Source organism: Callithrix jacchus, chromosome 11, assembly GCF_049354715.1.
Source record: "Callithrix jacchus isolate 240 chromosome 11, calJac240_pri, whole genome shotgun sequence".
In the NCBI taxonomy this organism is placed as follows: Eukaryota; Metazoa; Chordata; class Mammalia; order Primates; family Cebidae; genus Callithrix; species Callithrix jacchus.
Genome location: NC_133512.1, coordinates 75,983,111 through 75,995,611, shown reverse-complemented (window position 1 = coordinate 75,995,611; position 12,501 = coordinate 75,983,111). Strand labels below are relative to the sequence as shown.

The following is a 12,501-nucleotide window of genomic DNA, read 5'->3' as shown; positions in this document are numbered from 1 at the left end:
CCCACTTTTCTAGGCTGCCTCGACCCCCACGTCTTCCTCATAGAACTCATTCCTTCCTAAAGGAAAACTGCAGCTCCCACCCGTTGGCAGAGAAGCGTTCAGTGCCACGGTACAAATAGGAGTGTGTATGGTGAGGAGGCTGAGAGTGTGGCGTGGTCTGAGAAGAACCCATGTTTCTTTCCCCTGAGCTTTGCTCTCATCCCTGAGTCTAGTCCTTCTGCTCCGGCTGGGGAGGCTACTTAGGAAAGCCCACCACCACCACTACCCCAGCCCAGCCTCTGGGGCCGGTTGGGCAGAGATGAGGGAGCGGACATCGGGAGGGGCCCGGCCTGGGATTCTCTGCAGAGCCAGGTCTGGTGAGAGGACCAGCCAACCTGCCCGGGAGCCTAGACCCATCAGGGCAGTGTGTCCAGAGACCATTATACAGAATCAAGGGAACCAGACCCCAAGCCCAGCCCCATCTAGGGTTGAGGACTTTGGAGCAATGGGAGGCAGTTGTTAAAAGATGTTTTAATGTTTTATGTCACCGCTTATGAGACTTGTTATAACCTCATGAAGAGCACAGCCTGAGGGGGATTCACAAATCACAAACACATGAGAAACAGCAAGTTTGGAACCCAAGGGCCAGACAAGCTGCAAACCAAGGCCAAGGTGAGAGGAGGGGGAGACACAGGTCCCCTCGCTGGAGCAGAGGGCACTGTTCTGACTCCCCATGGCCAGGGGTGTGGGGGAGGGGGCCTGGCGCCCACAGGGCTCTTCCTGGAAGCTAAACTCCCTGGAGGCTAACTTGCTGCTCCTCACCCTGGAGGCTAAGCCACCGCCAGGGCCCAGGATGGAGGGCAGAGCCAGGTACGTCTCAAGCTTAAACATGTACACGACTCCCCCAGTGGGGCTTGTGAACGTGCATATTCTCAGTCAGCAGGCCCGGGCAGGGGCCTAGGAGTCTGCATTTCTAGCAGCCTCCCAGGCCACAGCTTGAACAGCAAGGCCATGGTATCTCACTCATTTTAGATATAGTCCTAGCAGCTAGCAGGAAGGTGATGGGCTCTGTTCCAAGCACCTCAGGTGTATAATGATTACTTGCTGTTACTCCTCTTTTACAGATGAGTGAACCAAGCCGAGGAACAGGAAGGTTAAGCAAGGCACCCAAGCCACACAGCAAGGCAATAGCAGGGCTGGGATTGAAACCCAGGCATTTTGGCTCTGGAGTCCAGGCTCTTGGGCTCCATGCCATTCACAGAGTGCTCTGTGTTGAGTAGATGTGGCTCTGGTGATTCTTTGGTCTGAAGGACTATAGGAAATGCTTAGTAAACGCTGAGGCAGCCAGAAGCAGTGGTGAAAGGAGCTGCCAGATGCTCAGCAGGAGGGAATTAAAAAAAAAAAAACGGATGCATTTAACAGCTGCCTTGGGTCTGGTCAGCATTGGTTCTCTAATGCAGGTGAAACCTCCGTGCTTGTCACCAGGGCATTAAGAAAAGGCTTTATCAGCCAGACATTGTGGCTCACGCCTATAATCCCAGCACTTTGGGAGGCTGAAGTGGGCAAATCACAAGATTAGGAGTTCAAGACCAGCCTGGCCAATATGGTGAAACCCCATCTGTACTAAAATTACAAAAATTAGCTGGGCGTGGTGATGCACACCTGCAGTCCCAGCTACTTGGGAGGCTGAGGTAGGAGAATTGCTTGAACCCAGGAGGCAGAGGTTGCAGTGACCCAAGATTGCACTCCCAAGTACTGCACTCCAGCCTGGGTGACAGAGCAAGACTCCGTCTCAAAAAAAAAAAGAAAAGGCTTTATCGCCAGTGACTTCCAAGTGTTAGGGAAAGTCAAAGGCCGTTAGAATCTGTGTTAATTCTGCTAGGAGATCAGGGGTCAGGGGTGGGTAACTCATGAGATTGAGAAATCCAAAGTAAACCCATGCTTTGGGAACAAGTTGAGGATCCATTTAATTGCATCTGGTTGGTATAAGGCCAGAAGTTACCACAGGGCTGTTAAACTAAACAAAAATCAAGGCTCTGAATGTGGCCAGGTGCGGTGGCTCATGCCCGTAATCCCAGCACTTTGGGAGGCCGAGGTGGGTGGATTACCTGAGGTCAGGAGTTGGAGAGCAGCCCGGCCAACATGGCGAAACTTCATCTCTACTAAAAACACAAAAATTAGCCATGTGGGGTGGTGCATGCCTGTAATCCCAGCTACTCGGGAGGCTGAGGCATGAGCATCACTTGAACCCCAGAGGCAGAGGTTGCAGTGAGCCGAGATCACGCCATTGCACTCCAGCCTGAGCAACAGAGTGAGACTGTTTCAAAAAAATAATAGTAATGTAAGGCAAACGTCTTTACATAAAAGCAAGTTAATAGACAAGAGGAGCAGTTTATAGGATGAAAGTCCAAGCTGCCTTTGCAGAACGGGTTAGTGCCTGGCATCAGCTTCCCCAAGGATGGGGCTCCCCATGTGCAGGACAGTCAGAGGAAAGGGAAGAGCACAGTGGCCACACCCACAGGCACAGCGTTCCTGCCCTCCCCTCCACGTGAAGGAGAAGCCCAGCGCCATCGTGCTATTTTTCTAAAGAACAGTGGAGTGTGCGTTCCATTTCCTATCCAGAAAAACCTACCCAGCAAAAGATCCAGGTGTTTTATCTGCAGTCTGGCTGAGGGAATCTGGGCTGGAAACAAGACAGGTTTGGGACTGAGGGTCAGAGGTGGATGAGTTGTGTGACCCTTTAGCCACAGGTAGAAAAGCCCAGCCTCTGCCGAGTGAAGTGCTCCCAGGAGGGGCCAGGCTTCTCCCCAGATGCCTTCGTCCTCATCCCTCCCCCTTGAGGTCTGGCCAGCGAGGGAGCAGTATGAAGAGTTCCCCACCGTTCCACTTTTCCTCTGGGAAGGAGAGGGCATCTCGAGGCACCCTCTGCAACATTTTCGTTTTCTCTGCCTCTTACGATGGAAACACCTGTTCCAAGCCAGTGTGAGGGAATGAAGCACACATTGTGCAGCCCTTCTTTCCCCTGGCAACATGTGGCATCGGCGGGCCCTCCCCAGGCTGGCTCACCTGTCTGAGTGGGGGCTTCACTGATGTCTTTCAGGTTGGGAAAAACAGCAGCCTAGCTTTGTCACAATCCAGTCCTTCAAGTATATCCAGCCCAGGACACAGCCGACAGGTAAGTTACTGGGGTGCAGAAATCCATGTGGTCATCAGTAGAGCGGAGAGAGTTTGGGCATTGGGGTCAGACCCTGATTCAAACCTCATCTCCAGTTAAGAGCATGGCTACCTTGCTTCCAAACCTAGGCCTTCTAGTTATTAGCTGTGCCCTTGGGCAATTTACTTAACTTCTCTGTGCTTCCGTTTCCGCCATCTATAAAGTGGGAATCATACTGGCCCCTACCTTCTATGGCTTTTGTGAGGATCAGCCTATTCATGTAAAGCCTCTAGAAAATGCCTGGCACACAGTAAACCCACAAGTGTTAGCTATTATTATTATCAGCTGTATGAGCTTAGGCACATTACTTCTCTGAGTCTCAGTTTTTTCATTCATTAAAAGGCAAAATTGATGCCTACCTCCTAAGTCTATTAGAAAATTAAAGGGACTTACCAGCCATGCATGGTGCCCCATACCTATAATTACAGCACTTTGGGAGGCCAAGGTGGGAGGATGGTTTGAGCCCAGTGATTTGAGGCTAGTCTAAGCAACATGGCAAGACCCTGTCTCTACAAAAATTTTAAATAGCCAAGTGTAGTGGCACGTGCCTGTAGTCCCAGCTATTCAGGAGGCTGAGGCAGGAGAATCGCCTAGGTCTGGGAGGCTGAGGCTGCAGTGAGTTGTGATCACACCCTGCCCTCCAGCCCAGGCAACGAAGCCAGATCCTACCTCCAACCAAAAAAAAAAAAAAGAGGAGGTGGGCCTTGCCCCTGGTGTCTGTCCATCAGCATCTCTCAAAAGCCTCTGGCAAGCTGCAGCCACCATTCCAGAAGCGGTTTCACGGCAGCAGTACTCAGGGTAGGCTTAGTAGTTTTTATAAACGAGGTATGACGGTAGTGGATGTGTACACCTGAGACAAACGCTGTTCTCAGTGGAGTGTGTGTATATGTGTCCTGGGGAGGACCAAGAAGGATTGGGAAGTGGGGTTTTGCCTCTTATACATGACTGGCAAATGTTGTACGTGTGCGTGTGCGTGTGTGTTTAACTGTGTCGTTATGTTGCCTTAGATGTGCCGCGTGTTTGTAGACACCAAATAGCAAATTAGCAATGTGTTTGTCTGGGTTTCGCCCTTTGGGATTTTTCCACAAATCCTGGGTAGAGTTTGGGTGAAGATGATGAGGAAATAGTTTTTGTATCCTGGGGCCAGTATATAGTTTTGTATCTCCTCACCATTTTGAGCCCTTTCTGTGCCAGAACACCTGCAGCCCATCATGCATGCTGGGGTGGGAAGGCACATTTCCGCTCAGCCATCAGCCTCTGTTGATGGGGCGTCTTGTAGAGGTTGCGGTGTGTACATACAGACTGCAGTTCACCCTCACCAAACACGGCCTGCATGTGCCCGTAGGTCCGGGTACACCTGCTGGGAACCCAACATGCTGGCAGTCAGCCCTGACAAATATCATAATGGCCACCACTTGTTCAGTGTAGCACATAGCCTGCAGAGAGAGGGCTATGTGGTATGTCCTTCACACACTACACACATTTACACCTATTCACAACCCTGTGAGGACAGGATGATTACAGATGCAGGTGGCTACGCTGAGAAGCTAAGTAACTTGAACACAAAATCTGTCTCTCCAAAGCCTCTATGTTTAACCCAACACTAGACTCCTTAGATAATTCACTGTGTCATCTGTAGGTTATGTAGGAAGAGGTGAACTAATGGAGAACAAAAAGGCATCAGTTATTCTGTCCACTCTCCTAAGGAGGACTCCCATGAATGTCCGCAGCAGCTGTCCTTGTGTTTTCCTCCACAGTGAGGACCTCTGTGACTGCCTTACATGCAGGGATCCGTCACCTCATTTGCTCTTGGATCCTTCAGATCCATCACCTCATTTGCTATTTCAGCTGCCCTTTGCTGGATACAGGAGGTGGGATATGATCCTCTCTATTATAGATGAAAAAACAGGCTCCGTCCTTGAGTTCTCATGGGTAATCTTAACTGTATGGTTTTGAAACAATGTTTCTTTTCTTTCCTAGAAGAACACAAACAGAACGGGCAGGATAAGGACTCTTCCGTAAAAAGACTATGAAGCCACTTACTTCCACACCAATTCCAGGCCACCTAATCCCACCGCAGGAGGCTATGAGGAGGGAGGGAGTGGGCTGGGGGGAGAGTCTGTTTTCTGTGCACTCCCGGTGCCTCTGGCCTTTCTTCTTCTTTTTTAACTGACCAATTTTTAGTTTTGAAGAAAAAGAAAAAGGCAAAAGAACGTGAATTTGAGATTTACAGAAAACAGTTTCAGTGTTTTGTTTCTGTCGTCTTTCCTTTCATTCGCCATGTTTTTACATTCTTCCAAATTTGGGGTCACTCCCCTAGCTCCTGATGCTGCTACTGTACCATCCTTTAGCTCCAGCCATAAGAGCAGACATGACGAAGGTTGGTTCCAGGTTGGCATGCTCTGAAGCTCTTGACCTTTAGCACAGGCAGAGCCCTTTTTCTTCCCGTCCTCTCCTCCCGATCCCTTCCATCCCCACATCTGCCACTCTGTGGGTCCTTACTGGCCTTTGGGTCTCACAAGATCTCCTCAGGACTGCATACAGGGAGAGGGGGCTTTGCTGGGGAGGAGCTGAGAGTGCAGAGCTGGAGGATGCGTGGGGTTCCCTCATCCGGTTTCCATAGCTCACCATGGCTGGAGCCAAATGCTACCGGCAAGATTGAGAACAGTGGCCATTTAATGATGTGGTTTACCTAATACCACTGTCCAGCTGTGCAGCTCAGAAAGGATTAACCAGTCAGGGACAGGGGCCAGAACAGGTCTGAAAAGGTGGCAGCAAGCAGAGCATGGGGGGTAGGGAATGATCCCTAAAAAAAAAATTCTGGGGACTGTGGTGGTCTGAGCCGGTCAGGAATCTGTAGAATCCCTTCCAGGGAGCAGTGTGCCAGTGCCCAAAGCAAGGTGAGCCAGGAGGGAGAAATCCCCGGAAAAAGGTCGAGAGAACCCAGAAAGCCACTCCATGAGGAGGCGCAGTGACCACAGCAGCTAACGGTTCCCAGGCTGCCTTCCCAGGCTAGGGAGAGCCCTCCAGGGGGAGCTTCTGCCCTAGGGCGTCTGTCAAACCTTTCATGAGAATAAATAAGATCATTACCCATCCCCATGCCCTGGGCCACAGGGACCTGACGAGACACCCTTGAGTCAGCTTGTGCTGTTTTAGAGACAGCTATCCCCAAGAAGGGATGGTAAGGACAGCCACTGCTCTGTGAAGAAAGCCATTTGGAAGAGCCATGCTGGCGCCCAGCAGCTAAAATATTCACACTGGAATTTTGAAAGAAACAGCAATACCATAAGCTCTAGTAGGGAATCATAATCAGGAAAGGAATTCACAACATAAAATAGGTGTTCTGTGCTATTAATCGTGTAACTTTGCATACAATATATGGCAGACATACTGGGAGGTTTTGCTTTATACTTAAATCAGCAATGAATGCTAATTTCACAGCTGGGCAGAACCCTCATCCCCACCTGGAAGTTTTCCTTTTCTTTCCCTTTCCCCCAACCCAAAGATCAGACTACTGTTAAGCTTCACCACACAATTGGAATTGCAAAGACGGGAGGTAAAAGGAGTGATTTGCATCAGTGGAATTGCACTGACAGTGTTTCTTACAGGATTACTAAATTTTTTAATGTAACATGATTTTTTTTAAAAAATCAGGAGTTGATATTAAGTACTAGGATATTAAGTTCAGATGATTTCATTTTTGTTTCTACAGTGTTAAAAGTGCACTTATATGCTGGTTTATTTACATAATCTTGGGAAAAGAGACTGCAAATTGAAGGGACGATTGTTACTTTTTCTTTTTTAAAAAAAAGGTTAAGGCAGATTTTAAGACTTATAAATGTTTAAGAAATTATAAACAAGGTTAGACCCTTTGAAAAAAAGTTGAGAAGATATTCTTACAGTAAATTTTTATAGTGTTAATTTTGTAATAATTTATGTTTTACTATATTACAGAGCTAACTGACCAGAATAGTTTCAGAAACAATATGAAACTTAGGAAAGTTTAAGCAATGTTTATATTTTTAAAACGTTCTTTGAATTATGTTTTTATTGTACATTTCTTCAGACTAAAAAGTATGTACATATCTTTGTTATTTTTGCACAATTTTGTCTTGTTCGGTTTCAGAAGTCTGTTGTTTTTTGTAATTTATTTTGAGTTGTAAAACTTGCAGGAGTCAAAACAAAACAAAACAAAATCTCCGCAACAAAACAACCCTCTGATTTATAAACTCTTATAGTCAAAGAGGGAAAACAAAGGTTGAGAGATTAAGTGGCTGCTTCTGAGAAATAATGTCTCAAAGACTAATGGAGCAATTCAATAGGTTTAGACGTTGTAGCTCTCTACACCTTGAATTGGAAGCTGGAATAAAGAGCCCCACCCCCACCTTCATCGAATGCTGCTTACTTTGTCAAAAGACTGGCTGTGACCAAGACGAGGACATTTCTGGAAAACTGGGCAAAAAGGGAAAGCCCACAGTATTTCTTCCTTTGCAATCAGCCACAGGTTTACTTTCTAATGATGTATTAAAAACTTGCCGCTGGAAAAATGGAATGCAAATAAAAGGTTCTCTTTGGGTTTGTCTTAATGGAGTTAAACTGGAGCAGCCTATAAAGCATTTTTTAGGGTGATGTCCTCTGGGTCCTTCTGTTCTGCACACCCACTCAGTCTTCTCTCCCAGCCCCTTGACTGCACACACCCCTCTTTGCCTGAAGATCTCCTGACTTGTCGCCAGCCATACAGGCTCGAAAGCTCTGGTTGTTAAGCATAAACGCAATGCATAGACCTGTCAGCCATAAAAAAAAAAAAAGAAAGAAAAGAAAAAAGAAAAAAAACGACATGGATAACTTGTATGCCTTCTTTTGTATCAATGTACCAATTGTAAATAATACTGATCAACCTTTGTAGAGAATAGTTTATACAGCATATTCTATTATTGCTGATTCTCAGTGAACTCTTGTTTTAAAAAGAAAAAAGAAATTTTCTATTTACACCTTCTATTTTGCTATGCTGTCAGCCCATGGCACTTTAACAAAACTCTGTGGGTTTTACGTAGCTGGTCAGTCATGGGGTATATTAAATAACTGTTGTTGCACAGACAAGAATTTGCACCTGCTCATTTGTCCTTTCCTACTACCGATTTTAGAACCTTTTCCAGAAGAATTTTGAAGAAAGCATGTCCAATCATTCTAAACAAACGCCACACTTGTGGAGTGGGTTTCTTTTCTACAATCCATATTTTGTAACACTAAGTATTTTCCTTCTTCGTCCCGCACCTTTATGTATTAGCACTATCAGATAGAGTTCATTCCATGCCTGTGATATTGTAAGCAGAATAAATGTCTAAGGTAGGTGTAAATAGTAAATTCTATGGCTTACAGTTTTAAAAGGAAAGAACAAACATGTATCTATTGATACTGCCATGGTTCCTCACCAGGCCTGGAAATATTCTCCAGTGAGCGATTGTATTTTTTTGTTGTTGTTTTGCTTTTTTTTTTTTTTTTGTAACATGGCTTTGTAAATAAAATAATTTATATGTTTGTAAAACAATGTCTTTGGGTGTTCATAAAATTTAAATTTTTGGCATTTCGGTTTATTTTTTTTCGGGGGGTCAAGTTATTCTCACCAGAAGTGCCTTCCTGCTAGAATTACATGTGAGTCAGGGGACGAATGAGAAGAGAAGACGCTGGGCTCATTCAGTCCGTATTTAGGGAGAACCCTCTCTGTACTGACCCCCAAGCCAGGCACTCTGTGCTCAGGAATGAGAAACAGGATCCCAGCTGCTTTCTGGAAGCAACCAATGAGGGGGAAAGCAAATAAATCCACACATGATCAGAAGTGTCATTACAGATTGTGGCGAACGCTCTGGTGGAAAGAACTGAATCCTGCGAGAGAGAAAGTAACAGGAGACATTTAACATGGAGGGGCAGCTGTCAGAAGTTATCTTGGAAGAAGTGACCTGAAGGCAGAGATCACTTCTTGGAGCCTAAAGAGCATCCATTGTGGACAGAGCAGGGCCAGAGAGATGGACAGAGGGCAGAGACAAGGCCACGAAAGGCCTTTAGGGAGTTTGAGTTTTGTGATAGATTCAGTGGGAATCCTTGGAAGGGCTTTAAGGAGGGCCATGGTACTGTGATCTGTTAAAAGAACCCTCTGGCCACTGTGGTGAATTAGTGGGAAGCGATTACAAAAGACAAGGTGAGGAAAGCATCAGTGTGATCGAAGGATGTTGACAGTGGTTATAAAGAGAAGTGTGTGCCGGCCTAGGCAATAATGAGAGGCCCTGTCTCTTAAAAAAAAAGCCAAGCATGGTGGTGTGTACCTGTGATGCCAGCTATTTGGGGGCTCAGGTGAGAGGATCGCTTGAGCCCAGGAGGTCAGTGGCGTTACCAGTGGAAGGCATCCAAGTTACTGGTGGCAAATCCATACGGATCTGAAGCAAGCTCAGTTCTTGCCTCTTCAGATGAAAGAATTTGACTGGGGCATAAGGCAGAAGAAGAGGTTGACGAAAGTTTAAGAGCAGGAGTGAAAGTTTATTAAAAAGCTTTAGAGGCCTGGCACAATGGCTCATGCCTGTAATCCCGACACTCCAGGAGGCCAAGGCCAGTGGATCACCTGAGGTCAGGAGCGTGAGATCATCCGGCCAACATGGTGAAACCCCGTCTCTACTAAAAATACAAAAATGAGCTGGGTTTGGTGGCGCATGCTTGTAATCCCAGCTACCTGAAGGCGGAGGCTGAGGCAGGAGAATAGCTTGAATTCAGGAGGCAGAGGTTGCAGTAAGCGAAGATCATGTCACTTGCACTCCAGCCTGGGCGACAGAGCGAGTCCATCTCAAAAAAAAAGAAAGAAAAAGAAAAGCTTTAGAGCAGTAAGGGAAGGAAAGTGCAACTTGGAAGAGGAGCAAGCGGGTGACTTGAGAAACCAAATATGCAGCTTGACGTCTTGAGTTGGGGGTTTGATCCGTTAGGCTACTTCCAGGATCTTGCATTACTTCTCCCCGCTCCTAAGATCTTACTGGGAAGTTGTTGATAGTTTCAGGTGTTTTCTATCTAGTACAAGACTGCCTTTCCCTGGCACCAGCTGCGACCAATTGTTACTTAAGAGAAACAGTTAACAACCTGAGGGCCAACCAACACTCCTGGTGTGGCGGGGGCGGGGGCAGCGGAGGGGAGTGGGCTGGGAAGCTCTTTCCTGCCCTGCTCATGCCTAACTAGCAACCCACTGTAACAAAGGGTGCAATGAGCCATGATCACACTGCTACAGCCTCAACTTCCTAGACGGAGTCTCACTCTGTCCCCCAGGCTGCAGTGCAGTGGCACGATCCCAGCTCACTGCAACCTCCGCCTCCCAGGTTCAAGTGATCCTCCTGCTCAGCCTCCCAAGTAGCTGGAATTACAGGTGCGTGCCACCATGCTCAGCTAATTTTGTATTTTTAGTAGAGACAGGGTTTCGCTATGTTGGTCAGGCTGGTCTCAAACTCCCAACCTCTGGTGATCCGCCCACCTTGGCCTCTCAAACTGCTGGGATTCCAAGTGTGAGCCACTATGCTTGGCCACAAAGTTTTTAGAAGAAATTTTTGTTTCTTGCAAAGGGTTAAAAATAAAAGAAATTTTGTTTTGCATGTGTGTTTGCTCGTAAACATCTCGGCTTCTGTGTCAAAAAGGTACACATGACTGCAGCTATTAGCAGCTCTAAGTTGGCATCAGTTTGGGAATCTTGAGTGCAAACGGTCCCTGACTTACCATAGTTTGACTTACAGTTTTTTGATTTTACAATGGGATTATCAGCAGGTAACCCCATCATAAGCTAGGGAGCACCTGTACGTGGATGTTATTTATTGTTGTGATTACCTGAGTGAATGTAAAGGGAGAAGAAAAGAGAGGTTGGATAGGGCAGAAAGTTGGCAGGGAACCCTAAAATGAAGCCCTCACAGAGAGGAGGGAGCCCAGCAGAAAATAGTTCCCTGGAATCAAGGACTATACATGTATCCAGGGAAGGAGCAGTCAGCTGAACCAAATCCTGCTGCAAAGTGAGAGACAGGGATGGCAGTGTGTCTGGGGCTTTGCAACGTGGCGGTCATTGGTGAATTATTAGTTTCCTAGGGCTGTCATGACAAATGACCACAATGTGCTGGTTTAAAGCAACATACATTTACTCTCCCACGGTTCTGGAGACCAGAAGTCCAAAATCAAGGTGTCCACAGCCTGCATTCCCTCCCAAGCCTCTAGCAGAGAATCCTCCCTGGCCTCTTCCAGCTTCTGGTGACTGCTAGGAATCCTTAGCTTCCCAGATTAGAGGTACATCCCTCAAATCGGCTTCCATCTTCACATGGGCTTCTCCCCTGTTTCTCCTGCGTCTTCAATCTCCCACTGCCTTTCTTTCACCTGGACACCTGTTATTGAACCTAAGGCCCACCCTAAATCCTGGGTGATCTCATCTGGAGATGCCTAACATCAGCAAATTCCGTTTTTCCAAGTAAGGTCACACTGGCAAGTTCTAGGGGTTAGGACATATCTGTTGGGAGTCACTATTCAACACACCACAGTGGCCTCAGCAAAGCAGGTGTGACAGAGTAGGGGTTGGCATGAAGGGACAATGGTGGGCAAAGTCAGACTGGAGAGGTTTGGAGGGTGTGTGAGAGCTAAGCCAAGGAATTCACTGTGCAGACAGACAAATCCTAAGGAGCTTAGACAGCACAAGGGAGGCTCTGGATTTTGTGTGTTTTTCACGGGAGGAGACACCAGATTATAATCCATATGCTGGTAAAACTGAGGTAAATAGGAGAGGGAGAGGTTAAGAAAGCAAGAGAAGGGGGATGGAATGGTTAGGCTTTGTGTCCTCACCCAAATCTCATCTTGATTTGTAATCTGCAGAATCTTCAGAATCCCCACGTGTTAAGAGAAAGACCAGGTGGAGGTAATCAAATCATAGCGGCAGTTTTATAAGGGGCTCTTCCCACTTCACTCTGCAGTTCCCCTTCTTGCTGCTTTCAGAGGAGGGTGTTTTGTTTCCCCTTCGCCTTCCACCATGATTGTGAATTTCCTGAAGTCTTCTCAGCCATGCTAAACTGTGAGTCAATTAAACCTCTTTCTTTTATAAATTACCCAGACTCAGGTAGTTCTTTATAGCAGTATGAAAATAGAGTCATACAGGGTAATTTAAAAGAGAGATATTTGACTAAAGGTCCAAAAAAAAAGAAGTCCTTGAGTTGGCAGGAGGGAGATACTGGCCTTTGTAGAAAGAGGGACACCTCAAAGGTAATGGGGAGGAAGTTAGCTTGCAGATGGATTGTTAGGAAGATGAGGGA

The 12,501-nt window shown here is 46.8% G+C and overlaps 1 protein-coding gene across 11 annotated transcripts in view; it reads left to right on the top strand.

Moving 5' to 3' along the window:
- Positions 1-8,738, top strand: part of ATXN7L1 (ataxin 7 like 1) — a 271,983-nt gene extending 263,245 nt beyond the window's left edge. For 7 of the 11 annotated variants that reach the window (XM_078343118.1, XM_035254059.2, XM_009002627.4 and 4 more), the window contains 2 exons: positions 3,080-3,154; positions 5,174-8,738. In XM_078343118.1, the coding sequence (XP_078199244.1) occupies positions 3,080-3,154; positions 5,174-5,215 (117 nt within the window). In that variant the 3' untranslated portion in view covers positions 5,216-8,738. Of the gene's footprint in view, positions 1-13; positions 652-3,079; positions 3,155-5,173 lie in introns of all 11 variants that reach the window. The other 4 variants (XM_009002628.4, XM_078343115.1, XM_009002622.4 and 1 more) reach the window with 2 other exon arrangements.
- Positions 8,739-12,501: the final 3,763 nt, after the last annotated feature.